This window comes from Dicentrarchus labrax, unplaced genomic scaffold, assembly GCF_905237075.1.
Source record: "Dicentrarchus labrax unplaced genomic scaffold, dlabrax2021, whole genome shotgun sequence".
NCBI classification, from domain to species: domain Eukaryota; kingdom Metazoa; phylum Chordata; class Actinopteri; family Moronidae; genus Dicentrarchus; species Dicentrarchus labrax.
This window is the reverse complement of record NW_026136708.1, coordinates 10,091,076-10,116,848: the sequence shown is the minus strand read 5'-3', so window position 1 is coordinate 10,116,848 and position 25,773 is coordinate 10,091,076. Positions and strand designations below refer to the sequence as shown.

At 41.1% G+C, this 25,773-nt stretch overlaps 1 protein-coding gene across 2 annotated transcripts in view; it reads left to right on the top strand.

The window, feature by feature from the left end:
- Positions 1 to 22,615, top strand: part of LOC127367895 (estrogen-related receptor gamma) — a 29,617-nt gene extending 7,002 nt beyond the window's left edge. Inside the window, exons 1-8 of one of the 2 annotated variants that reach the window (XM_051408134.1) lie at positions 1,361 to 1,743; positions 7,469 to 7,720; positions 7,870 to 8,027; positions 9,411 to 9,527; positions 14,849 to 14,959; positions 15,315 to 15,497; positions 20,244 to 20,513; positions 20,760 to 22,615. In XM_051408134.1, coding sequence (XP_051264094.1) covers positions 1,688 to 1,743; positions 7,469 to 7,720; positions 7,870 to 8,027; positions 9,411 to 9,527; positions 14,849 to 14,959; positions 15,315 to 15,497; positions 20,244 to 20,513; positions 20,760 to 21,004 — 1,392 coding nt within the window. In that variant the 5' untranslated portion in view covers positions 1,361 to 1,687 and the 3' untranslated portion in view covers positions 21,005 to 22,615. Of the gene's footprint in view, positions 1 to 1,360; positions 1,744 to 7,468; positions 7,721 to 7,869; positions 8,028 to 9,410; positions 9,528 to 14,848; positions 14,960 to 15,314; positions 15,498 to 20,243; positions 20,514 to 20,759 lie in introns of those variants that run through there. The other variant, XM_051408135.1, reaches the window with a different exon arrangement.
- Positions 22,616 to 25,773: the final 3,158 nt, after the last annotated feature.

Here is a 25,773-nt window from a genome sequence, read left to right as displayed (position 1 = left end):
ACAAAGGCTCAACATTGTATCTCCACATAGCGAGGCTTGTTTTCTGTGTGTACAAAAAGTGTGTGTTTTTGTGTCTTCATAAAGAGGGATTTTTTGTTGACATGGCTCACGTGCGTGTCAGTCTTTTAAGTGGATTAGGACGTAGTGACAACAGGTTGCATAAGACTAATCTAACCCCAGGCTGCTTATTGTAACCTTACTCTCACTGGAGAGATGACAGTATTCATTAGTGGGCAGATTAGCTTAATTACTGTTTTATTACTGTTATTAAACAGGTTAAATTATACAATGCAACTTCAAGTAGCACTTCATGGGATCAAAATGGATGCATCTTACACATTTTGGATGCAAAATACAACATATGAAAATGCTACACCGACAATACAAGTCAAAGAAAATATGAATTTGGACATTTGGAAAAGGTACCAAAGGTACCAAAGGCACAGTTTGTTGTGTTTCCCTGTGTGCTCTTGTTTCCGTCCACCACACTATAGCTTCTGCCCTTTTAACCTTTATTGAGTGCCAAGCACTGCTTACTGCGCATCTCATGCACGTGTGTTGTGGAGGAAAGACGAAAAGCATCACTTATGGCATATAGCCATAGCTCATTAGATCAGATAAAGGTACTGTGGCAGTAAGTCAGTTAAAACTTGGTTACCAACATATGTGCGTATGTGTCCGTGTGTGTGGAAAGATGCAGATTTTTCTTGAGACATGGCATCGACTTGTGTTGGAGTTTTCCGCTTATTATATTCAGCATTTCAACATTATTTGCATTATTTTCCAACACTTGTTTTTACTAATCTGAGTAATGCTACAACAAAATAAATGATCGATTAATTAATTAAATTGATTGTATTTTCAATCAATTGATTAATTATTTTGTCTATAAAATGTCAGAGCATAGTAAAAAATACTCAAAAGTAACACAATACAATAATATAAAACAGTAAAATTCCCTTCCTACTTTCACATTTAAGAAGCTGAACCAGAAGTCTTTCCTTAATAAATACCATTTATTACTGATTCTCATTAAGATCATTCAACTGTGTATCATAGATAGATGTGTTTTGAATATTCACATGCACACACAGGTAATTATTTGTCCTTTTTGTCCTCAGCCACTATAATATAAATACTGCTGCTATTAACTAATAACTCACCTTCCACATTTCTATATAAAGTTCTTTCTAAGAAATAAAAGCTGTGAGAAATACCACATCCTCCATTGTCATACCCACCTGCCCCAGTGAGAGGCTGGCTCTCATTGGCTCAGAGGACAGCCAATCAGCTGCCAGCTCAGCGTTGGGGGGGGGGAAGGCCATTCAAATGATGTGGCTGAGTATTCATGAGGGCCAGCTTTGCTTGGAGACCCTTGTCGTACACAGCCAGCTACAGTCACCACAGTCAGGACTTCAAAGGCATCCAGTGGCCGGCGGCTGTTGGTGAGAAGTGTGAGTGACAGGAAGACAGACACAGGGACAATGAGAGGAGCTGAGAGTGTGACACAAGGGCAGTAGATGGAGACAAAGTTTAGAGGCAGAATAAAGAGAAAGTGACAAACAGAGCAGTGAAAGATACAGTGTATTAAAAAAAAAAAGATAAAGAGAAGAGCAGTCAGACAGGAACAGACGCTCCCCCGGACACAACATTTGTCTCCTCTTCGGAGCATGGTGGCAGAGTGCTCATGGATTTAGTCGACCTCTACCTCCCAGAGTGCTTCACCTACCACTCTGACACAGAGTAAGTACTTTCACTCTGCAAAATGACTCTACCTACCGAGCGCTGAAGTGTTTACTCTCCAAATGAACAAGTGTCGCACAGGTGTAAGAGCAGACAGAGCTAAGATTGTGTGAAAGTTATAGTAATAGTGACTGACTGCTTCCTTATTTGCTTTGTGGGACGTTATGTGTGTGTCTTATGTCTGCTTGTGCTCACATATTTGCTGTTTTTCTGATTGTGCTGCACAGGTCTTTATGCACTGTGTGCCTTTACATTTTCAAGTTGATTTGATTTCATTCATGACATGTCTGTGCACTTGAAATAAAAATGACTTAGCACATTAAGAGAACTGGGGTGTGAGAATCAGGGTCCATCACACTCTGGGAAATGGTGTGACAGAAGATAACACAAGTATTTCAACTGCTTAAAAAATGTTGACTTATACAATATTTGCTCATCCACATTACAGTCTTTTAGAGGAATGCACATATGCATTTAAAATCATCATTATCTTGCCATTCATCTTCATTTGAATTAAGCCTGTGTAAATAGATGATGTTAATTGCCAGTTTTAGGCCTGCAGAGCCACTGCTGATAACCCAACAATCATTTTAATTAGTGATTAATCAAACTATTATTTTCTAAATTCATCGGTTAAGTCTATAAAATGTCAGAAAATAGTCATTAATGCTCATCACACGTCCCTAAAACCCAAGATGACGTCTTAAAATTCTCTGTCCAACCAGCACTACAGAACTCAGAGACGTTCAGTTGTATCATCAAATGTTATAAAACAGACAGAAAGAGAAAAGCCTGACAATTAATGAAAGAAGAGAATGTTTCTGGTGTTTCTGTTTTAACTATTAATCCGAATCAAAATAGTTGCTGAATATTTTATGTTGCTTGATCAGTTAATTGTCTAATCTTCTGAACTCTGTTGAAATATAACGTTTTTTTTCTCGGTGCTTTGGGGAAGTTTAGATTTCCCAGGTGTGGGGGTTTGTTTGCATTGCTTACAGTTGTCATTGTTCAGCTTGTTTGTTTGTTTGTTGATAGTAAGGGTGAGTGGGCAAGCCCAATCTGGAGGAAACTAGTCCTGGGCTGGGGTCATCCGAGGCTGGTGAAAACCTTCTACCGGCATGAACAAAGCAAATGAAAGCCTGAGACAAGACGTGCGAAGCAGCTGTTTGATTACCCCGAAACTGCTTTTTGATTGCCTTTCTTTTCTGTAATCATAAAAAAAAAAAAAATCTTGTTCATTAGCAACACCGCTGCGCTTTATATCGGCTGTGGCATAATCACTGGGGCCCCGAGAACACATCTCATCAAGCGTTTTAGGATTGAAATGAACTTTCCCCAGCAGAGAAAGAACAAGAGAATTTAAGAGACAGACTGCTGGACGGACAGACAAGACGAGGACCAAAAAGACATGTGGATGTACAGGTCGGCTGATTGCTGGTGACAGAAGCAGGCAGATAAAGAATTGGAGAAAGGGCCACAGATGATCCCCTGTATGGCACGCTAGCCATGTTTCCAGAGCCTGCGGGTTCAAGCTCCAGCCACAGGCACCTCGTCTCTCAGCTAACAGCTTCGTCCAAAGCCTGACTAAGGCTCTTACTGCTGGCTGGGGGTGCTACTGATCCCTGCTCATCTCCTACTGGCTCATTAGTAAAAGAAAAAAGAAAAAAAAACACTACTGAGACCCCACTGACCTAAATAACTGCTCCTCGGGGTTGAGGTTAGAGCAACAGGACCCCAAAAGTATTTGTGTTTTTGTGATATTGCAGGAGGAATCTCTGTCGCCTTGCATTTTATTTATCGCCATGGCCCGTAGATTTGCCTTTACTCCATTTTCTTTATATCTCTCGCTCTTATTTTCTGTATTTCCCTCCCTTCCCTCCCTTGTTTTCTTCTCACTCTCCTCCCTCCCTCCTTCCTCCGTTGGGTCATTGTCTCCATTATGACTCTGCTCATTTGAAAGTGAGTGTTTCCTTCTCTCTTTTCTTTCAACACCCCCAGGTTAATGAGCCACAGGACTGCCCCCTTTCTTTCTGTCCCTGCCTGGCCTTTTCACACTCTCTCTATCTGTCTGCCTCTCTTGTAATTTCCTCCCGCACCTTCTTCTTTTTCTCTCTCTTTGTCTCCTTGTCGTTTCACGCTGCATTTTGGCCTTTGTTGCCAAGGTGCAATTAGAGTTGTTTTGGATACTGGGACACAAAAGGGCTTAAGTATGATAACTTTGAATACCCACACACTCACACACACTCTCTGAATTATCCCTGCAGCATGCCGCTGTATGAGCTGCACCAACCGTCTTTTGATGGGCTTTTATGTGGTGTTGTAGATTAGTAATCTGTCAGAGTGAATATTACATCACATCTGATCACCCCACTCTAATGTCATTTCATTATGAAAGCAAAACACAAACACCGCCCCCCCCTTCCTCCTCCTCCTCCTCCTCCTCCTCTTCCTCCTTGTGATGCATTATAATGGGTAAGCACAAAGAATATCTCACTCTGTACCTGTCAGAGTCTTGACACAGCAATATGGATGCCTGTGATGGATAGCCAATAAGTAAACCAGTGAGTCACTTTAAAAGGAAACTGAAATCTCTTCCCTGTACTGTTTTTATAGTCTTCAAAGTGGATTGGAGGGGGGAGAGATGGCAAGGAGGGAGTTAAAATGGCATTAGCGCCTTGTGCATTGGTTATTGAGTTAAAATTGCTTAAGACTGGGTCCGAAAATACCCCTTTTTTCATTTAACAAATATTTAAAGCTGCACTAATTCATATTTTTATACTAACAATAGATTAAATAACTAGGTGTAATGTGAAAGTGGTCACTTCTGGTGACAAACCCATAGAGAATTGTCACCACAGTCCTGTCCTCTTTACAGAGCTTTTAGATCTTGGCTAATTGTTTGGTTTTGCCCTCAACTTTTTTAACAGTGGACACTGTGGTGCTTCCATTTGTCTGTGAACTCGACCAGTTGGAAGTGTAAATCTCACGCTATTTGTGACATTTACTGAGCCTTGGTCTTTTAGCCGTCCAGCTCGGGGTACCTCACAGTACACCGAGCTAAACGAGGGCGAACGTACGACCCGCAAAACAAAGATGGCAGCGCCCATATTGAGATGTATTTTCTTTGTATTTGTACTACGTTGGTCTTTTTAATGTTGATTTCAAATGCTCCTATACAATGGTTTACATTGCTGTTTTAGTCCGGTCACCAATTTATGCATTGCACGGTGTTGCTGTGCGTGCAATACAATGTAAAGTTTTGTTTTCGAGCTGGTTTGCTAAATAGGCTAATGTAGCTAACAATAACACTAGCCTGCCACTGCCCCTGGTGGCCCCTGGTGGCCCCTGGTGGCTCGAGACAAACGCCACAGCACTTGTTGAAATTGAAATAGGCAAAAATGGCAAAGTATTATTGAAATGTAAGACTTGCAATAACGGAATTACTTGAAATGTTAGTGTTTCTGTAGAAAAACATGTTATTATTTCACATTGAGCTTGTTTAGAAGAGCCACAAGCAATAACAACACAGCTGCTGCACTTCTTTCCGACTCGTAATGCCCAAAGACAAACTGGAACACTATAAGTGGTACAAGCCAGGCAATGACGTCACGTTCTTGCGGCAGAACAACTCGGGCTCCGAGTTCACGAGACAAATGGATAGCACCATGAGCACTTGTTTCCAGCCATAAATGGAAGCTGTTTTAATAGAAAATCTGATAAACCCAATGTACGCTACCCACCCAGCACCAAATGGCAGACAGATAAAATTAGCAACCAGCAAGCAAGCTAAAGAGCCACATATTTATTTCAAGGGTTGGTAGAGACCAAAACAGAGCTAAAAGCAGAAAAAATATCATGATGATCAGAAACAACTCCAAATCAAGGCTAATTCTGTGTTTGCTGGATGTGCAAGGCAAATGTTTGTTAGCATGTTCGCAACAACAGTTGTATATGAGGTGAAAATATGTCAATTGTGCATTGTTGCCTGGTTTTGTCATAGAGACGTCTACTGTTGGATCTCTTGGTATCTTTGCTTGTCTGTCTCTCACTGTGTGTCTGTGCGTCTGTCTTTGTGGGTTTGTAGAGGGGTCAATAGCGCGTGCCCATGGTTTACTTTGAGGGTGGTTAAAAGCAGCCAGCCTTTTTGCTTACCAAATGACTTGTGGCCGAGAAAACACTGATTTACATGGCAGGAAACAGACTGGCTTTAACAACCACGTCAACAGGCCAAGATTAGAGTGGGAGAGACGCCCGGGAGTGTGGATATTGTGTGTGCGTTTCTCTGCATGTGGAAGTGTGTGACAGAGAGTGAGACAGAGGGCTTTTTAAAGTTGGCCTGGCTACAAACAGTTGCATGCAGGTATGTGTCGGGGTGTTTATGAAGACACTTGCTTTAAAATGTGTCTGTAAGTGTGTGCAAGTGTGTGTCCTGGGCGCTTGAACATGTTCCCCTGATCACATGAATTTAAAGTGTATGTAGAGAAGTGGAAGCCTGTCTATGATTTTTATTTTTACATCCACACATGAACGCCTGACGCCACAATGTGAGTGTGTGTGTGTGTGTGTGTGTGTGTGTGTGTGTGTGTGTGTTCATAGGATGTGTGTGTGTGTGTGAGCACAGATCACATGCCTTTGAGCCGACTCTACACCTCAGCTGGTTTCAGATGCTTTTTTCTCCTCTGCGTGGTGACAGAGAGTCTGTTGTGGTCACATTGTAATCCAATAATAAAGTAATGATACACACTTTAACATGCAGGCCTAGAAGAAGATTTATTTCAAGCAGTTAAAATTCTGAATGGACGCATGTTTGTGCTTTTAGAAATTAGCAATGCTAGGACACAAGACAGATCTGTATCTTTGTCATAAGAAAATATTTAGATCATTAGCAAAAGGAGCAATGTATGTTATTCTTAAAATCATTCTTTACCGTCATTTTTTGTGATTTTCCCATGCACAATACACAAAAAATGAACTAGTGCTGACATTTTATCTCTGTTATTGCATTAGCTCGTATCAGTGAATATATCTTTTAATATCAACAGTAAAAAAACTGTTGTAACAACCTGTCTGCTGTTGTAGGCTACACAGTGTTTGACAGGTGGACTTGGAGGAGTGACTGAGAGACACAAAGAGACAATAGCGAGAGGTAAAGAGACCGAAAAAAAAGAGAAAGGCGTGTTTAGATTTAACATAATAGCTATGATGATGCGGATGATTGCTGGTTATTTCCCTGGGTTTGTTTAAGCCTTCTCCTCATAGAAAACAAAGCAGTGTAATGGACAACAGCTTTGCATATGTGGGAAAATCACAAACGGCTGCTTAGATAGGACTGGTACGCATGGATGCATGAATGAAGATGGGTAGAGATGGAGATGAGGAAGTCGTAAAAAAAAGGGTACAGTTGAAAGAAACAGGAGCTTTCTAGGCCTTTGTAGTTCTGTATGTGGTTTGAAAATACGTGACCTCATATATAAATGGTAACGATTTTCCAAAGCTGCTTATTACGTGAGTCTGTGTAACTGATGCCTGACTTAATAAAACAAATCAAAGCCACAGACTTGACTCAATTATCCATCATTAATTTTAATAACAAAACCAAGGTGAAACAAAATATAAAGCTGACCTGTCAAAGTCAAATCTCCCATCATGAATATGTATTACAATAAGGTGCATATACAATCAAATGTAATACATTTTCTCCTCTTTCTCCCTCTCTTTTCTCCAGACATCTCAACAGGATGTCAGTGAGGGGCTTGGACCCCACTTGTCCCTCCACTATAAAGCGTGAGCCCTCCAGCCCCAGCCCCAGCTCTCAGGGCGACGTCAGCCCGGCCCAGCCCAGCCCTGGAAGCTCTTCCTCGGACACAAACTCCAGCTACGGGGCCTTGATCAAAGGCCACAATCACAGCAATGGGCTGGACTCACCAGGCCTGTATGGTCACACAGCGGGGTTGGCCAACAATGTTGGAACAAACAGGTTGGTGTATGCATTATACCGTCCCTTATTTTGAGTGTTTCACCCCACTTCAGATGTTAAATGGAAATGCTATAACTACCTGAACACATTCCTCTTAACTTCTACCCTTCACTTCCTCCCCTCCTCTCTTTCTCTTCACCTCTATCCAGGAGGTTTGGGGAGGAAGAAAGCCCAGTGAAGTGTGAATTCATGCTGGGCACGGTGGCCAAGCGGCTGTGTCTGGTGTGCGGTGACGTGGCCTCAGGCTACCACTATGGTGTGGCTTCCTGTGAGGCCTGCAAGGCCTTCTTCAAAAGGACCATCCAGGGTAAGAGAGAGACAAACATACACACACACACACACACACACACACACACACACACACACACACACACACACACACACACACACACACACACAAACAGACACAAAACACACATTTATGCACAGGAACATGCTTAGTTTTATACTTAGTAACAGAGTTTATTGTGCATGGCAGATAATGCCTTCCTGCATCACATTAACCTGTTTTACAAGCAACACGGTGCAGATGCAGTCGTACCCTGAGCGTTTGTTTGGTATAAACAAGCCCTGATCAGTTAGCTCACAGCTTCCGCCTCCTGCCTCTCAAACTGCAGAAAGATTTTAAATAAAGACCTGTTTGCAAACAGCTGATATGCGGTTAAACTCACAGTGCATGGTGTATATAGTCAACATGTTTAGGCTTTAAAGCTTCAGATAACATATGGTGATGCATGTGTGTGCATTCGCTTCAGCCCCGAAAGCCATTAGTGGTGAGAGCCAGTGGCGTGCAGTGTGGGTGTTTTTAAAAGGATCGTCCTGTGCTCTGTCGGCTCACGGCCCAGGTCGAGGATCTGGCAAGCTGCGTTGTGTTTAGGCCTCTTGAAGTTAGCTGCTGTAGATTGGTTCAAAGTGCAAACAGTGTCAGATCAGGCGGGGAGATCTGATGTCTGGCTAATCAGATACTTCCTGTTTCTGATCGAAGGTGGCAGCTCAGCATGCCTGCAACTGGCTGCCACCGGTCTTAACATGCACATTTGGCTGCCCTGGCTTCCAATTAGGTGTTGGGAATATGTTTTGTTGTATGTTGCAATAAAGCCAAAGTCATAAAGAATGTTGACTCAAGAATTTAAAGATTTTACACGGTAAGTTCGGTTAACTTGTCACAAGGAGTACTTTACAGCCTGTGAAAACTGTTGGGAAAGGTCTTCTGTAGCCATGGAGGGAGATTGGTCAAATCTGAGATGATGTCATGGTGATGTCATCAGGGTTTCTGCTTGATATTAGAAATTTAAAACAGAAAGCCACAAAAACTGGAGGTGTAGAGTTTGAAAGCTGTGAGTAGTTACCAGACAGTGACGATCTATTTAAAGATTTACAGCTGCATTATGGGAAGCGTAGGTTACTGGGGTGTTACCCACGGCAGGAACTGAAAGTCATCTAATGCTTCAATTTTGAAGCATTTAAAAACCATCCTTTTTTAAATTTGTCTCTTGTAAGTAGGGAAGTAAAATACTCAATCACTGGAGTACCCCTTCAAGATCTCCTGCTGTGGCGCATTTTGACACAAGAGTTGTGAATGTTAAAACATCCAAATTAAATGAGGAATGATGATGATGTTGGATTATTGTTCCCTTGTATTCACTGCAATTAAAAAAATGTGTCTCTTATCCTCTCTCTTCTCTTCCAGGGAACATTGAATACAGCTGCCCAGCGTCCAGCGAATGTGAAATCACCAAGAGAAGGAGGAAATCCTGCCAGGCCTGTCGATTTGTGAAATGTCTGTCTGTGGGCATGTTGAGAGAAGGTCAGCTATACAACAAAAATCACTTTAAGACCTGCATCAAATCATTGTTTGAGTTGCTTTTTGCAGGATTGATTGGTTGGTAGACTTGGCAGAAGTTCAAACCTCCTCCTTTAGTCGGTTGAGATGGAGAAAAAGCACCCAGAGAGTGAAGGCTAACCCAAGTCCGACAGCAATTTCTTTGTTGTGGATTCCTGGAAACAATACCCCGATTACCAGCTGAGATTGTCTCACCTGATAAACTGTCGATGGCATGTGCCGTAGTTCTGTAGACTCCAGTGAAACCTAAAACTTTTGACAGTTAAACTTCAGCCCCTTCGTGCCAGCTGTGATGTGTGTGAGTGTAGGTTTGTGTATGTGTAGTAAACACAGGGCTGAACAATGCGCAGCCGTGTCTTTGAGAGGGAGGAGAGGGTTTCTAACTGTTCAATTGTGTCAGTCTTTGCTTCACCAGTGTTCCTCTGAAATAGCTTCTGGAAATCTGCCAGTGTGTGTATGTGTGTGTGTGTGTGTGTGTGTGTGTGTGCAACACTGCAGCAGCAAGTGAGATAATGGAGGGAGTCGTTGCTAGGGGCTCCTTGGATGAGACAAAAATTAAAATGTAGGGACTTTTAAAAAACTGTTTGACATACATTTTAGTGGGGAGTTTAATGAGAACCTAGCATATTCCTTTGTGATGGACAATAGAGGTTTTTTTCCATTTCTGAAGTTGAATAAATATAAAATACATAAATTTAGCAATGAGCTTTCACATTTCAGCATTTTTGTGTGTCTACTATGAAAAAACATTACGTCTCATCATTATGTATGCGCAAAATATGCACTAAGAGTCGTGACATGTATACATAACACGCAGGGAGTCTGTGACAGCGGTCAGGTGCTCCTTTAGTCCAACTGTGTGCCTGTCTGGTGACATATTGTTGTCCAGATTTAGAAGTGACTCAAAAAGGAAAACATTAGCAACCTCCTACTGTACCGGCCACTCGCTGCATGCTGTGTAGGGCCAGATGATAATAAAGAGGGGAGAGCAGATAAAACGTGTGTGTGTGTGTGTGTGTGTGTGTGTGTGCCTGTGGACTGCAGGATAGTAAATGTAAAGATGAAGTATTTGATTGGCATTGAACTGTTCTCAGGACACCAATTTTATTCATTAAAGAGTCAACGAAGAGGAAAAATGGAAACCTAACTGTCAGTTAGCAAGCTTTTTTAACTCGACAATACAGCTTATTCACAAGACATATTAGTAGCTTGGACTCCTGTGTCTCACAACTGTCTGTAAACTGCACTTCTTTTGTGGAGCAGTTAACATTTCGACAGAAGAGGTTAAACGCAGCAAGCTACAATTAGCTTCCTCCATTTTAGACTCCAGTTCTCTTAAAGGTCAGCGCTGTCAAGACTTACTAACGGTCAACTGGGAGAATTTGCGGGTCAAAGTTCTTCAAGTTGAACCTGTAATGAATTGATTTCGACACAAAAGTGTGTCTTTATACAAAGCAACAACATGTTTGTAAGAGAAAAGTGAAAACTATCTTACTGTATTGAACAACAAACAGCACATATCATGGTTGTGCACACACCGTCTTTCTGTGCAATGATCGAGGGATTATTGCCATCATTGTGGGTGCGCTCACTTTTGGTTTTACCTACAAATAAGGTGGTAATGTGGCTAAATCGCCGGCTTGTTTATCACCTGTGTGATCGTCCGACAGTTCTGTTTCTGTCCTGTCACACTTTGTTGTAGCCGCGTCGCCATATTCCCTCCGTCTCAGCAATTAATTTCATATAATGTTATCATAACCAATAGAAATGGTGGCCAAAACTATGAAAATAAGATCCCAGTTGTAATAAACTGGAATGATCCTTTAATACCACCCACTCATCTCATGTGTGAGTTATGGATACACAGAATCACAGCTTTCACACGTATCAGTTTGTGTATATGAGTTTGTTTAATGTCAGTCAGTGCTCGCTTTTATGCACACACCTTTGTGTGTTTTTGTGAGTGTGTCTGCCCTTTTTCTAAATTAGCTGCTTTAATAGGGTAGGGGCATCAACAGCATCCCCAGTCCGCCTCTTAACCCCACCCCCCTCCCGCCACCCCCTTTGCTTTCCCTCCCCCCTCGTAAATTCCTCCAGATGCCTTGTGGGATTCCTGGACCTCCGTGAAATGCGAACTGCCCCTCGTAACTCCCGTCGTAAGCGCCCTCGTAACGCGCTTCACCGTGTCTCGTAATGCCCCTCTTCCCCGGAGAGGCCGCAGTAAAGGCTGAGACAGAGGAGCTGTGAGGTTTAATGGGGAGAGTCAGAGCCGTATTAAATACACAGCTAAAAGACATATAGACCCCGGGCAGGATTTGATTAAGCCCTGTTTAGTGCTCAATTCTACAGTTGCTGTCGCTTCTAAGGGCAGTAAAGATATGTATGTTTGCAAAATGTGAGCAATATCTTGTTTATCATAGGTGCAGTTGTGGCAGCCTGTATTTTAATGGTTTATGTTCCAAAGAAATGCGGTCAGTGGTGCAGCAGTACTTCTGTAAAGGACCTTCCTCTCTCCGTCTTTGTCTCTTCTTGTCTCATCCCCACTTCCTGCTGGCTGAAGTTATTTGGTCTCAGGTGTGTTAATCATGCTATGTTAATCTGTATTCTGAGAAAAGCACCAGAACAGAACAGAGGAACTATGCGCGTTATGCTGCCAACTTTCCAAATCCTTTTCGTTTGTTAACGAGAAGCAGCGTGCAGGGAATTGCACAGTAACGCCACAGTGACGTCGGGAGCAGCAATGTGTGCATTTGTCACAATATCTGAGAAGCGTGGGATTGTTTATACTGAACACATGCTGGTGGTGGCAGCAGTAGGGATGGAGGTGAGGGGGGAGTGCTGCCATTAGAACACGGTAACCCGGATCAGTCTGGATCAGTCCGTGTCCGTGTTCCTGATCCCGCTGTACTGTGTGCGTTTTGGGAACCTGTAAAGCCTCTCGTGTGAAGCTCCAGACACCCTCGAAAAGAAAGCTGAGTGATGAAAGTGGCAAAAAATAGATCAATGTCTGAGTAGTCCGTGTTTATCGAACTCTGATGGGCTATACAAAAGAACAGGGAGGAGGTGTGTGTCTGTTCTGTTATCCACCAAAGCTATTCTTGGCCTTTTGGTTGTCAGCACATTCCACTGTGAAGAGTTACACTTAGCTCAGATGTGTGTGTTTGAATGACTGTCAGATCTGAGCGCAAACACACACACACACCAAATACACCCGCATAAAACACTTATACTAGATATTCAACAACCAAAGTAGTTTTGATTTAATACAGTGTTTGCCGACAGTTTGTGTTAAATCTGATGACAACGCGTAAACACCCTCCTCCCTCATCTCACAGACGCGGAGTGGCACCTGCTAAGTGCCCAGGATAATCCACACTTACTATTTGACTGTCACGACATCACCAGAGGGTCAGGGGGCATCGAGTTTACCGGACCAATCTCCTCTTTAATACCCCGTTCATCTACTTGAGTACAAGCTCCTCACTTCCTCTTCTTAGCCCCAATCTTACCATTGTTGGACCCAATGTCCAACATACTACCACATGATCTAAAATCGATAAACTTGACAAGTGTACGAATTTTTAAAGACCGAAGTATTCTGGACTGGACTCTGATGGTTGGTTAAACATGGGTTTGGTGTCATTATTTGTTTCCTACCTATAAGTTAAATTAAGTAGGATTCAAACTATTTATTATGACAGAACAAGCGTAACTCAAGGTCCACTTACTAGCATTTTCCAGAGCTCTCCACCATCTTCATTATCAGTTTGCTCAGTTGTCATAGGGATGAATTTGTTAACATCTGAGTTATAATTCCATCACTTTTAGCACCTAGCATGATACTTCATAATAGTCTTTTGGAAGAGTGATGCTAAAAACTAAAAACATTTCCATAAACTGATATAACTCTACAATACATTAATAGGACATTGTAATGTGGATGTCCATGCATGCTCTCCACAAATATATGCATAAGTAAGAATAAGTACAGGAGCCAGCAGGCTGAGAGGGATGGAGTATCAGCATGAGGTGTCAAGTGGGCAAATAATACCCTCAGAGTGTCTCTTTCAGATGTGAGTGCCATTATAGATCTATTCATGGCCTCTATGGCCGTTTACACTGTGTAGATCAGGTAACCCAACACCACTACTAAAGTCTTCCTGAGTCACGTTCCACACACACACACACACACACACACACACACACACACACACACACACACACACACACACACACACATATTTTCTTTAGAGATGCACTTGGTGACTCTCAGTATTTGTGTGTCCCCTGCACGCGCGCACACACACACACACACGCACACACTTAAATCCCCATCGGCATGGTGACAAGGTTACCACAATACTCGTTAAGATGAACAGTTGTCATCGGCTGGGCTGAAGGTGTTTGGTGTCGTGTTTCAGGATGCATGCTGCTGTGCCGGCATTAGACATGTCCCGTTTAGTCTCCTTGGGATGGTTAGGACATATGACCAGATGACTGGGCAAAATCCTGATGGGTGACTGGGCTCAACATGAAGCCTCTTTTTGATAACTGTTTCATTTGTAGTCAGATTCAGCTACTGATTAAAAAACAGCAACATCTGCACACCGACTGAAGATCCAATTGGGATCCAAGTGTGTTGTTTGGAGTCACTGTGCAGACATTACTCTTTTCATCAGTGCTAATGAAATATGATGACTTACAGTCCTTGCATTATAAATAGTCATCTGTTCACCTACGCCCAGTCATTTCTGATTACTTTGTTCCCAAAATCCACCGTACCTCCAAACAAATGAATGTTATTATTGAAGTTAAACTTACTAGGAGTGAGGGAGAATTACTCAATTTAATGATGTCTCTATATGACCTCCATAAACAAACATCACCATCAGCGAGGATACTGCCTATTTCTGTTAAATGATTTTTAATGCCTTTCACTGGGTCGTATGCAGTTGGATTCCCCTTGAAATCAATGAAACGAGGCGGTGGAAACACTACCGCCTCTGTCCACAGGGGCCGCCAGAATCAACACAAAATAAAAGTTCCTTGTAGGGGCTTTAAATATGATAATCTCACAATGTAGACGACTGTTTTAAGCATTAAATCAAACATTCAGTAGTATTTGAAATACGGATTGTTTTATTATACTGTAAACTACGTTTTTCCACATAATGCAAAAGTGTGTGGGTGAGTGTTAGCATTTGACACTTCACCCTGTGATATGATTAGAGTGTGACTGTTTACGCTAAATGCATGATTAATATCCTGTGTTTGTGTTTCTGTAGGTGTGCGCCTGGACCGGGTTCGAGGCGGCAGACAGAAGTACAAGAGGAGAATAGATGCTGAGAACAGCTCCTATCTGCACCCACAGAGTGCCTTGCCTCAGAAAAGAACCTGTAAGTGTAACAAACAAAAGCTTACGGTAAATACAGTGCGCTATAAACACGACTGAATGACATAATTGCTCAGCAGTGAGTCTATGTTAATGGCTTCCTTTATTATACAGTCAATTCATGCTTTCTTTGACGTTGTCTGTCATAGTATTGAATCATTTTTATAACTAATATTTGCTAATTGCTATTGCAACTGTAGTTTCTTTTAAGCTTTAAATGGCAGAAATTAACCTTGTTGCTGTCCAGTGGAAAGCATTTATCAAAACTTCACCTTTTCGTTGTTGTGTTGCTTGTTCTGATTAAAAAAAGGTGTTACTAATAATAAAAATCTAATTTTACTCTCTCCACCCCGTCTCAGTCACTGTTGGCGGTGGGGTAGAAAACAAGGTTGTGTCTCTGCTGCTGGTGGCCGAGCCGGAGGGCATCTTCGCCATGCCGGACCCCACTGTACCTGAGAGCGACATCAAGGCTCTAACCACGCTGTGCGACCTGGCAGACAGGGAGCTGGTGGTCAACATCGGCTGGGCCAAACACATCCCAGGTACGATTCAGGATGAAACCCCCTCCGGCCAGTCAGTTGTTTGCTCACACAATCTACCGCACACATTAGCCCACATTAAGTCTATAATCAGATCAGAGGAGGAGATTGTTGTGACTTGTGGTTGCCAAGACACTCACTGGATACCCAGAGGAGAGAGGGCATGTTGGCGTGGCTGTGTGTTATCTGTCAGTCATCCTCTGTGTGTGTGTGTGTGTGTGTGTGTGTGTGTGTGTGTGTGTGTGTGTGTGTGTGTGTTGTTTGTGTGTGTTTGTTTGTGTGTGTGTGTGTGTGTGTGTGTGTGTGTGTGCCATGCGCTTTCTGACTAATGTGTGTTCCTAAAATATCAACCAGATGACCAGTGGCCACCTGGAAGTTTTAATTCATTTCCTGGGCTACAGCCGCTTCTGAATTACATAAATCCTTCACACACTTATCTTCTCCTTTGACACAGGAACAGCAGAAGGGATGTCCAGAGATTTTTTTTTCTTTTTCCTTTGGATGAGAGGGTGGAAAGGAGAGGGGAAGTACATTCTGACAGATTAGTGGGATTAAAACCCTGGTATGCAGCTATGTTGACGGTTGTAATCGTATGCGGTGGCAACAGAGGTTTGCAGGTCTGCTTTTGATGCTCGGCTTTGGAGACCTTTACAACACTTGCAAATGAAAAACAGCACTTATTTTTCACACTTCGGGGTGTGTGTGGTTGTGAGCTGCTCTGAATATACAAACAAATTTCTTCCAAATCTATAGTTTGTAGAAAAACTCAAATATATGCTGAGTGAATGAATGAATACTGGTACTTTCTTTATATGTACTGTATATCAGTAGTTTCATCAAGTGAAAATACCAAATATTTGGTGCATCCGGCTCCAGGTTTGCTGCTCTTCTCAGATTTACATTATTGTAAATTGAATACAGTTTAATTTTGGGCTGTTGGGCACCATAGGGTCAGTCACTGCAATCTTCAGAAATGTGTTTTAAATTCAAGTGCAGACCCAAACGCTCCTATCGCAAATATTTCAAGCTGAATTATTGGGGAAATGTGTATAAAATTATGCACAAGACATCATTTCATCATTTCCATTTGATGAAATCGTGCAGCCATAAGAAACCATTGTAAACATTATATAGTGAAGAGTTGGTTTATACAATATACACATAATAGATGTGATACAGTCAGATACAGTGGAATAAGATAATTTGTTTGCACCATAAAGCTACTTAAGAGGGAAATAAAAGAGGAAAGCTGGATATTAAGGAGGTAAACAATTGATCGCCCAATACCCTAATATAGCCTAGAATTAGATACGGGCTCCAGCAACCAGTATAGAGGCATTATCGTCTCTCTCAATTTCTCTTATCGTCTGTTTTTCCTCTAACTGAATCCCTGACTGCTTTATCAGCTGTGGTTATCCACACCCAAAACATCACTAGGGAAACACCTGGGTTTTTTGTTGATGTCTTGTCTCTGAAATGCTTACAAAACAAACAAAGCAGGTGTGTGTGTGTGTGTGTGTGTGTGTGTGTGTATGTGTGTGTACGTGCTTGTATCTCTTCTATATTTGTCCTCGTATTTCTTCCTATGCAATGGACATGAAGCAACCATTTGAGGTGTGTTTTGGTGTTTGATGTCCCTCATCAGCATTTCCATTGTTCTGTTAGAAATGGAAGAAGAGCATCAACTCCCCTCCCTGTCACCCCCACCCCCGGGCTGTTGCTGTCTGCCCCCTTTCCCCCGTTGTCGGCTCTTTACTGTCAGCGCACGAGACAGACGGAGTCCAACTGATGGGTGTATTTGTAGCCCTTTGCCAGTGGAGGGTTTGGCTGGGTGAGCGGAGCAGTGGTGAGAGGCAGCAGATACCCACCTGAGGGGGGGAGAGACACACAGGGAGCCATGTATTCATCCAACTGTCAAGCAAATTTTACTTAAAGTTTTGAAATGCCACAAAAACAAAATTAAATGCAAAAAAGATGCTCTTCCATCAGATACATAGTCTTCTTAAAGACCTGATCAGTAGCTGGCAGCTTGTTGCTGTTCATTAGTGTCAATTAATGTATAATTCTTTCATTTAAAGATAAAAACTAATTATTGATCCAATATAACAATATAATATAATGCATTCGATTTTTGAAAGGTTATTGCTTGTTGATGACGTGTAAGGATGACTTTACTACTATAAAACAGTTTTTGATTAAATTTAATAATTCATAAGGTTAAACTTTCCAAACCTCCAAGAAATAGTTCAAATTTTATGGAAAATGCTTTGCTTTCTTACTGAGAGTTAGATGAGAAGATTGATACCGCTCTCACATCTGTACAATAAATATTAAGCTAGAGCAAGCAGCTAGTTAGCTTAGCTTAGCAAAAGATTGGAACAATTTTCCATTTTAGGACTGCTTGTCTGCTTTGGATGTGCTGGTTGGTTGATTTTGTTACCTGTTTTCAGTCTTTATGCTAAGCTAAGCTAACTGGCTACTGACGTAGCTTCATATTCAGCAGACAGATATGAGTGTGGTGACGATCTTCTCATGTAACTCTCGACAAGAAAGCAGATGTGCAAATGTCATGATGACGATGATTACTCCTTTAAATTAACAATTAATTCCTTAATTAGTAATAAATAACAAACATGGACTGGTCACACTTTTACAAATGCTGGAATTATCTTTCTTTTGTTTGCAATCATTATAAAACATGTATTTTTGTTGCTAGTCAGACTTCATTTAATACATAATTTTGTGCTTTAATAAAATCTGATGAGCATTTTTATTTTACTTTTAAGCATGTTTGGCATAATCAAATTAAAACACAAATAAATAATTAAAATTTTAGAAGAAGAATTTTATATGGTTAAAGAGAAACAAAGAAACATACAGAGAGGCAGAGAAATGAATGGCAGAAAAAGAGAAAGAGGAAACAATAAGGGTGACTTGAGATGAGATGACAGAGAGCACGAGACAGAAGACAAAGAGGAAGAGACAAAAGCATCATTCGAGGAACAGGTTGAGGAGGTAAAGGAGACCAAGAAAGCTCAACTGACAGGAGACAAAGAAAAGAAAGGCGGATAAAAAAAACATGCAAAGAGAGAATAGATATTTAAAAAAAAGGCTGCCCCCTCCTAGCAGCGTAATGACCATGTCACATCAGCTCTGGATGAGTGGCAGGCCACACGGCCCTCATCGCTGGGAGAACCAGGGTCCTCGGCAAAGTGGCCCGGGCCATCTGAGTTCTTTGCCCAGGGGGAGGTGAGTGTTATGGGGCTACTGTCCTCGCCGCTCCCCCCTCCTCCGTGTCTGCTCTTATCAGGCAGATTGACAGTGATGTGGTCTGAAGTCTGAGGGCCAGACTGGCAGATGAGCTGGCTAAAGACCAACTGCCCTCTTTGCTTTTGGCCTTTTTGAGTCTGTGCTGCAAGTTGGCTGTCAAATGTGTGTGTGTGTGTGAGAGCGACTGTGGTGTGACTGGCTGTGTGTTGTTGCTGATATGATACATCTAACACTGGCAAGACGATTTTCCTCCCCTTACTGCCCTCAGAGGGCTTTGCTTTGGAAAAAAAAATCTTTTGTCACATATAAAATGTGGTCTTTTCTATTTGTTGAAGGTTTAACTTGTATTTGTCCTTGAAAAAATCTATCAATATATTGCCTGAGATTTCATCACACATAGCCCAAACACACACACACACACACACACACACACACACACACACACACTCACACAGGTCTCTGTCCCTGATCGATGATCCAGTGCCAGGATACTGATCCCTATCGACCAATGAAATTGTGCACAGACAGCGTTTCCAATCAATCAGGGAGCGATAGTGGGGAAAGGGGCGCCACTGACGTCCCCGTGGTGATTGTAAAGAGCAATGGATCCTGATAATAATCACTGATGGTGTCAAAAATACAAACGCCTCCCCTTCCTCCCCTCGCTCTGTAAAATCATCTTTTTAATTACAGTAAACGTGTGTGTGAGCGTGTGTATGCAGGTTTATGTGGGGGACGTGATCAGGTTTAATCATGCTCCTGTGGGGTGTAATTGTCAATCAAAGTGGGTGTGTCCAACAGAGTGTAATTAAATTCACCACCTATTCACTCCCTCTGTCCTTTGTTATGCCCTTTGCAATGTGGTCTTCTTATGAGGAAGTACTTCTGCTGTAAGACAGTTCTATACCATCAATGATATTATTACGCTGTACACAAATGATTATAATGTAGACCGTCAACAACTGTTTAAACTTGTTTTAGTTCTAATTAAGCTAAACCTCTGTCGACTGAAGTAAGAGAAGAAGACAGAGAAGCCCATTTTAAAACCTAACAAATAGAAACTCTCCATTTTCAGTCAGTTTTTTTTAAATTATCAACAATAAAAAATACGCTTATTCACTTTCTTGCCAATGGTTAGGTGAGAGGATTCACACCTCTCTCATATCTGTCTGTTTAATATGAGACAGTTAGCTTAGCTTAGCTTAGCATAAACACTGGAAGCAGCTAGTCTTACCTCTAACGATAACAAAAGGAAGGCTAACTGTTTCCCTCTGCTTCCACTTTTTATGCTAAGCTAAACTAATTTCTGGCTGTAGCTTCATATTTAATATATGACAGATATGAAAGTGGCATCAATCTTGTCATCTAATTTTTTACAAGAACATATTTACCAAAAATGTCATACAAGAATTGAATGGATCTGCAGAGCCAGTCTGCATCCCATGTAACTGGTCCATTTTTATCTTTACCTCGTTCCAGGCTTCCCCTCCCTCTCTCTGGCTGATCAGATGAGTCTACTGCAGAGCGGCTGGATGGAGATTTTGATTCTTCGAGTGGTGTTCCGCTCGCTGGGCTTGGAGGACAAGCTGGTGTACGCCGAGGACTACGTCATGGATGAGGAGCAGTCGAAGCTGGCCGGGCTGCTTGACCTCAACAACGCCATCCTGCAGCTGGTGAAGAAGTATAAAACCATGGGGCTGGAGAAGGAGGAGTTTGTGGTCCTCAAGGCTATTGCGCTCGCTAACTCAGGTATTAAGTTCATTATTACAGAGATTATATTAGGTTCTATATCTGCACAACTGCAGATATAGAACATACTAGGAGGTCTCTGGATGGCAATATCAGTCAGTCGGTCGGTCCACTGCTTTGGTCCGGACTGAAATATCTCAACAACTATTGGCTTAACTGCTGTGAAGTTTTGGACATAAAAAAAATAGTATAATGCATTTAATCCCATGACATACCTTAATTCCTCAAAAACATCTCTCCTTACAGACTCCATGCAAATTGAGGACTCAGAAGCAGTTCAGAGACTCCAGGACGTCCTGCACGGGGCCCTTCAGGACTATGAGGTCACCCACCACCCAGAGGACCCTCGGAGGGCCGGCAAACTGATCATGACCCTCCCTCTCCTCCGTCAGACGGCTGCTCGTGCTGTCCAGCACTTCTGCAGCATCAAACAGGACGGCCGCGTGCCCATGCACAAACTGTTCCTCGAACTGCTGGAGGCCAAAGCCTGACCCGAACACGGACACCCATTAGCATCATCCTGACCCCCGACGCAGGGGTTAGGATGGCAGAAAGTGAAGGATCACGGGTAATGGTGTGGTTTGACACTATGTATTTGTACATTTCAGCTGTGACAAAAAGTTTAAAGTTTTGAATTTGCAATCGCCAGGAAGTATGTCCCTCATAGGCAAGCAGCTGGAACCTTTTTAGAGCGAGACCCTTCCTGCTCCTAATAACAGTTCGAACGGAAGTGAATGAAGCAGTTTAATTTGCATTTAGTGTCTTTGACGATGAGGACTTTGTCATCTTTGCTGTCTGTGACACTAAGTGTTCAAGACGAATGGACATACAGCATAAAAAGCAGAAGATATCGCCTTCTAGAGATATTTACAGTTACATGCCAAAAGTAGAGCTTCTCTTGTCAAAAGACCACCTGATACTTGAAAATCCTCGTGGATTATTTCATCCTTCTTGAAGCCTGTTAATCTGCATTCTAGTGCATTTAGAGCCTTTTAATGATTTGATCTTCTTTGTCCTTTTTGTATAGAAAAAGGTATATGCGTCCTAAGAGGTAAGTCTTGCCAAAGAGTAAAGACTCATACTATTGAATAATACCAGCATATGTCCACAGTAATATAATGTGGCCTGTAAGACATTCACATAAACCTGCATCCCAACTGTGTCGTGTATCGCTAAAGTATCTATTCACCACGTTCATATATAGACGATTGAAGTAAGCGTCAGAATCTCATAAAACAATAACCGGCCTCCTGATTTTAGAAGAACATTTCAGGGAAAGAGTACTCAAAGTCATGATACGACTGTACGACAGCAAAGTGATATTTATTTAAAAGTGGCTCTGTTTGTTTGCTGTTTTTTATTTACTAATGTGGCATTAATGAAGAGTAGATTAAAGCAATTACAGTGGATAATAATTTTTTAAAAGATTTTTAAATGATATCAATGTAAGATAATTTTTTACTAGCTTCTCTGCTACAGCACTGATACCTATGTATACCATATCATGAAATTCAAGGCAACGTGATTATAATTGGAGTACGTACTTGAAGATCATAATGTCGTAGAGTTGTTGTAGACCCACAGATATAACTTTATCTATATAAAATGGCTGCCATACTGTATAATCTGGATTAGGGGGGCATTTGATGTCCTTTCTATGGTAGAAGTCTATGTGTAGGATGAAATTTGTGCACTATTTTCCTTTTAGCCATAAAGTTTGGGGAAACTGGGGATGGCGCTCTGTTAATCTGTTAGTGTGTTTTGTGTGAAGAGTAGTTACGTCTGAAATTTGTCTTTTCCCACACATGTTAAATGAAGGGATTAAACTCGGAAGGAATCTCAGTACGGTGAATAAAATGCCCAAGTCTTGCTCCTTATTTTACTCAAGGTACTGTGACACTATGATGTGCAGATTTTTTGAAGATCATGGCAGCAATATGCCGATTTCAATGTGTGTACTGTACGTTTTGCTGTATATACGTCATGTCTTATGCCAACAGAGATGTTTAAAGATGCAAATAAGCTTTGTTTGGATGAGCTGTGCCGTGCTATTTCATTCTCAGGTGGATTCTTGGGCAATAAAGATCATCCTCTTAATGCAACGCTCGTGTCATCTGAGTGTCGTCTTTCCCAATAAAGGGGCTTTGAAACGAATTCATTAAGAGCTGGTTAGTGGGTGCAGTCTAGTCGGCACAGCCTGACAATGGACTGTCATTTCCAAGTAAGGCCCATTATGGCACATTTAGGCCATCAGAGTGCAGTTGGATGGAGATTTATAATTAACAGCTATAATGTAATGAAGTCTAGCAGTGGCTCTGGGGAGTGCTGGTCATCAGATGCCAGTTGAAGCTGATGGAGGAAGAGGCAGTCGACTCATCGCTTCATCACACAACCAGAAACTCTATATTTATACTTTTAGGTAAAAAAAAAATAATATTTTGGCTTTGCTTTAAAATCCCCAATTAACCTTTATAACTAACACATAAGCACTTCATAAACTGTTATATATAACACACTATAATGTAGTCGTAAGCAGATAAAAGGATATTTTTTTTAGTGCTCATTAATATATAAGCACTTATTGTTATGAAGCATCCCGTAACTGTCTAACTTTATGTACTGATATATCAACAAACCCACAAGAACATTTACAGTGTGCTATAGCACATATATTAACGGTTTATACACAACGGGCAGGTTTAATTAAAGCTGTTTAAATATTCATGTTCAAAGCTCACACACACTGAGCTTGAAGGTTCATTCTTGGAAAAACGACTTTCTGAACTCAAGGTCCACTTACTAGACCTTTTCCAAGACTTTCAGCAGCTTGTGGCTTCATGAGTTTGCTCAGTTGACACGTAGCATGAAGAAGTCCGTAATAAGATATAATAACAATCAAAAAATAAATACATTGTTATAAATGTAGTAACATTAAAGAACCAGTGGGCAGGATTTAGTTGCATCTAGCGGTGAGAATGCAGATGGCAACTCACTGAATATCTCTCGCCTCACCCTTAACTATAACTATGGTGCCTGCAAAAACCCATGAAAAGCTCTATCTAGAGCCAATGTTTGGTTTGTCCGTACTTGGTTAATGTAGAAACATGGCGTCCTTTATAGATGTAAATGGCTAATTTTAGGGTAACAATAACATTTTAACTTCCAGTGAAAACATACAATATTATATTCCATTTCTGCCAATAGAAATGTTACACACCCTTTTTAGTTTACTTTTCATAAATATAATACATGCATGCATCACATTATACATGAAGACATACTACTACAATTACTGTACTGTATTACATTGTGAACAATTTATTCAATACACCAGTTATTACCTACACAGGATGTTTCACATGAGCAGTTATAGTTGCTGACAAATTAAATTAATTAAATTAAACAACTAAATATTTAAAATGTCTTAATTCCTACTTACAAATACATAATATAATGTTTATTAACAATTTATTAAAGCAATACTATGCAACATTTGAAAGAAGAATGAACACATTATTCCTCATACAAATGAGAAGTTATATATAACTGAGCAATAAAATGCACAGGTTGGTTTGTCTCTTCTTATGGTGCTTTACCTTTAGGTGATACGGTGATATTGCTGAGTGAGTTACACTGTAGTTTTGAGTGTTTTTAGCCCAATTGTTACTTGTGGCCACTGTGAGAAAGCTATATAGTCTTACTTTAAATGTTTATATATTGCTAACAAATGCTAAATAGGGGGTTAAAACAGTGTTACCAATATTTCTTACAGACACGTTTTACACTACTCATTTTAAAAATGTAATTGGAAATTATTACAGTGATGAGCCACGCTCTGCCTTTGTTAGACTGGTGATTGAACCAGCAGATATTTTGTAAGATTACATGGTTTTTGATTGAGTTCACAGTCGATAAAGGAAGTATTAACTGAGAGACGTGCAGCTTTCAGTGGCAATCAGTCACGATCGCTTCTGTAACATGAAGCATGTGATCTTGTTTATACGTACAAGGAGAGAAGAAAAGACAATGCCAGCTAAACCTGAAGAATAAAAATGGATGAACAGATAGAAAGACAAATCAAAATCCAAGGGAACCCATTTGTCCTTTATCCCTCCTTATCTGTCAGCAGAAGCTAAATAATCTCCTTATTTCCCTGTGGTTAAAACTCACAGACTGCACCGAGGGATTTGGAACAAGCTGGAGATGTTTCACCACATCAGCCGTCAGTAAGTGAGTTAGTGATGTTGAGTGATATATCCCCGTATGTCCCTCTCCTTAAATGAGTTAGTATGTGTCTAGCGGCCGTGTCGCCCAGACACCTTGGTGATGGATGAGGCCCCGAGGAGATGGGCTGTAAAAAAGGCTGATTCTGGCACTCAAGGGTGAGATCACTTCCTCAATAAAAAAGCATTGTCCCGAATCATCACGGCAAGGTATGAATGCTGATTAGGGTATTAGAAGGAGGAGAGCTCGTCTGTAAAAATAAATCAAATGAGCTGTTAGTTAATGTGGGGGCCCCCCTCTTATACAGAGCTGTGATATCTGGAACTGGGGACCAATGGCTAGATTCAAAGAAAGGGTTAAATAATCCTCTTGTTTTGGTAGAAATATTATGCAGCAATGTTATTTTCAAACATCAAGTTGTCCTGGGTGTGTTGCAGGAAATGTGTCTTGCTGATTCACCACAAAAAATGTTGATGTTGTCCTTCAACACAAAATTATCATGGACACCTAACCAGCTCGAGTGTGGTTTTTGTTCTGATTAATCATCCTAATGAGATGTAGCTACCAAAAACTTATTTAAAACAACAAAATCTCTAATGGACCTTGAAACTATTCATGAAGGACATTGTTGCAGGAGTCTGAGAAGTTCATCATAAGACTGAAATAAGACATAAATGGGAATACATTGCATGTTACACATGTTACATGTTAAGTATAGTTTGATAATAATGACTTAAAACGCTTTCTATCTCCATAAACTTCCTGTGTTTCAAACATTTTAGTCAAAAATTCTTAAAATGACATCTGATCTATTTCCCTAATAGAAAAATACAGAATCTATGAATGTGCAAATATTTATTAATGTCAAACGTTTCCAAGATGTTTTCTACTTCTTTGCTTATTGAATAATGTCACAGATCGTGCTCATATGAACACATCTTAAACTCTGATTTAAGGTGAACACAGAGAAACGTGGTGAATGTAAACTTAACAGGCTTCTAGTGTAAACTAGTGCACATACATCATTTTGCAAAGT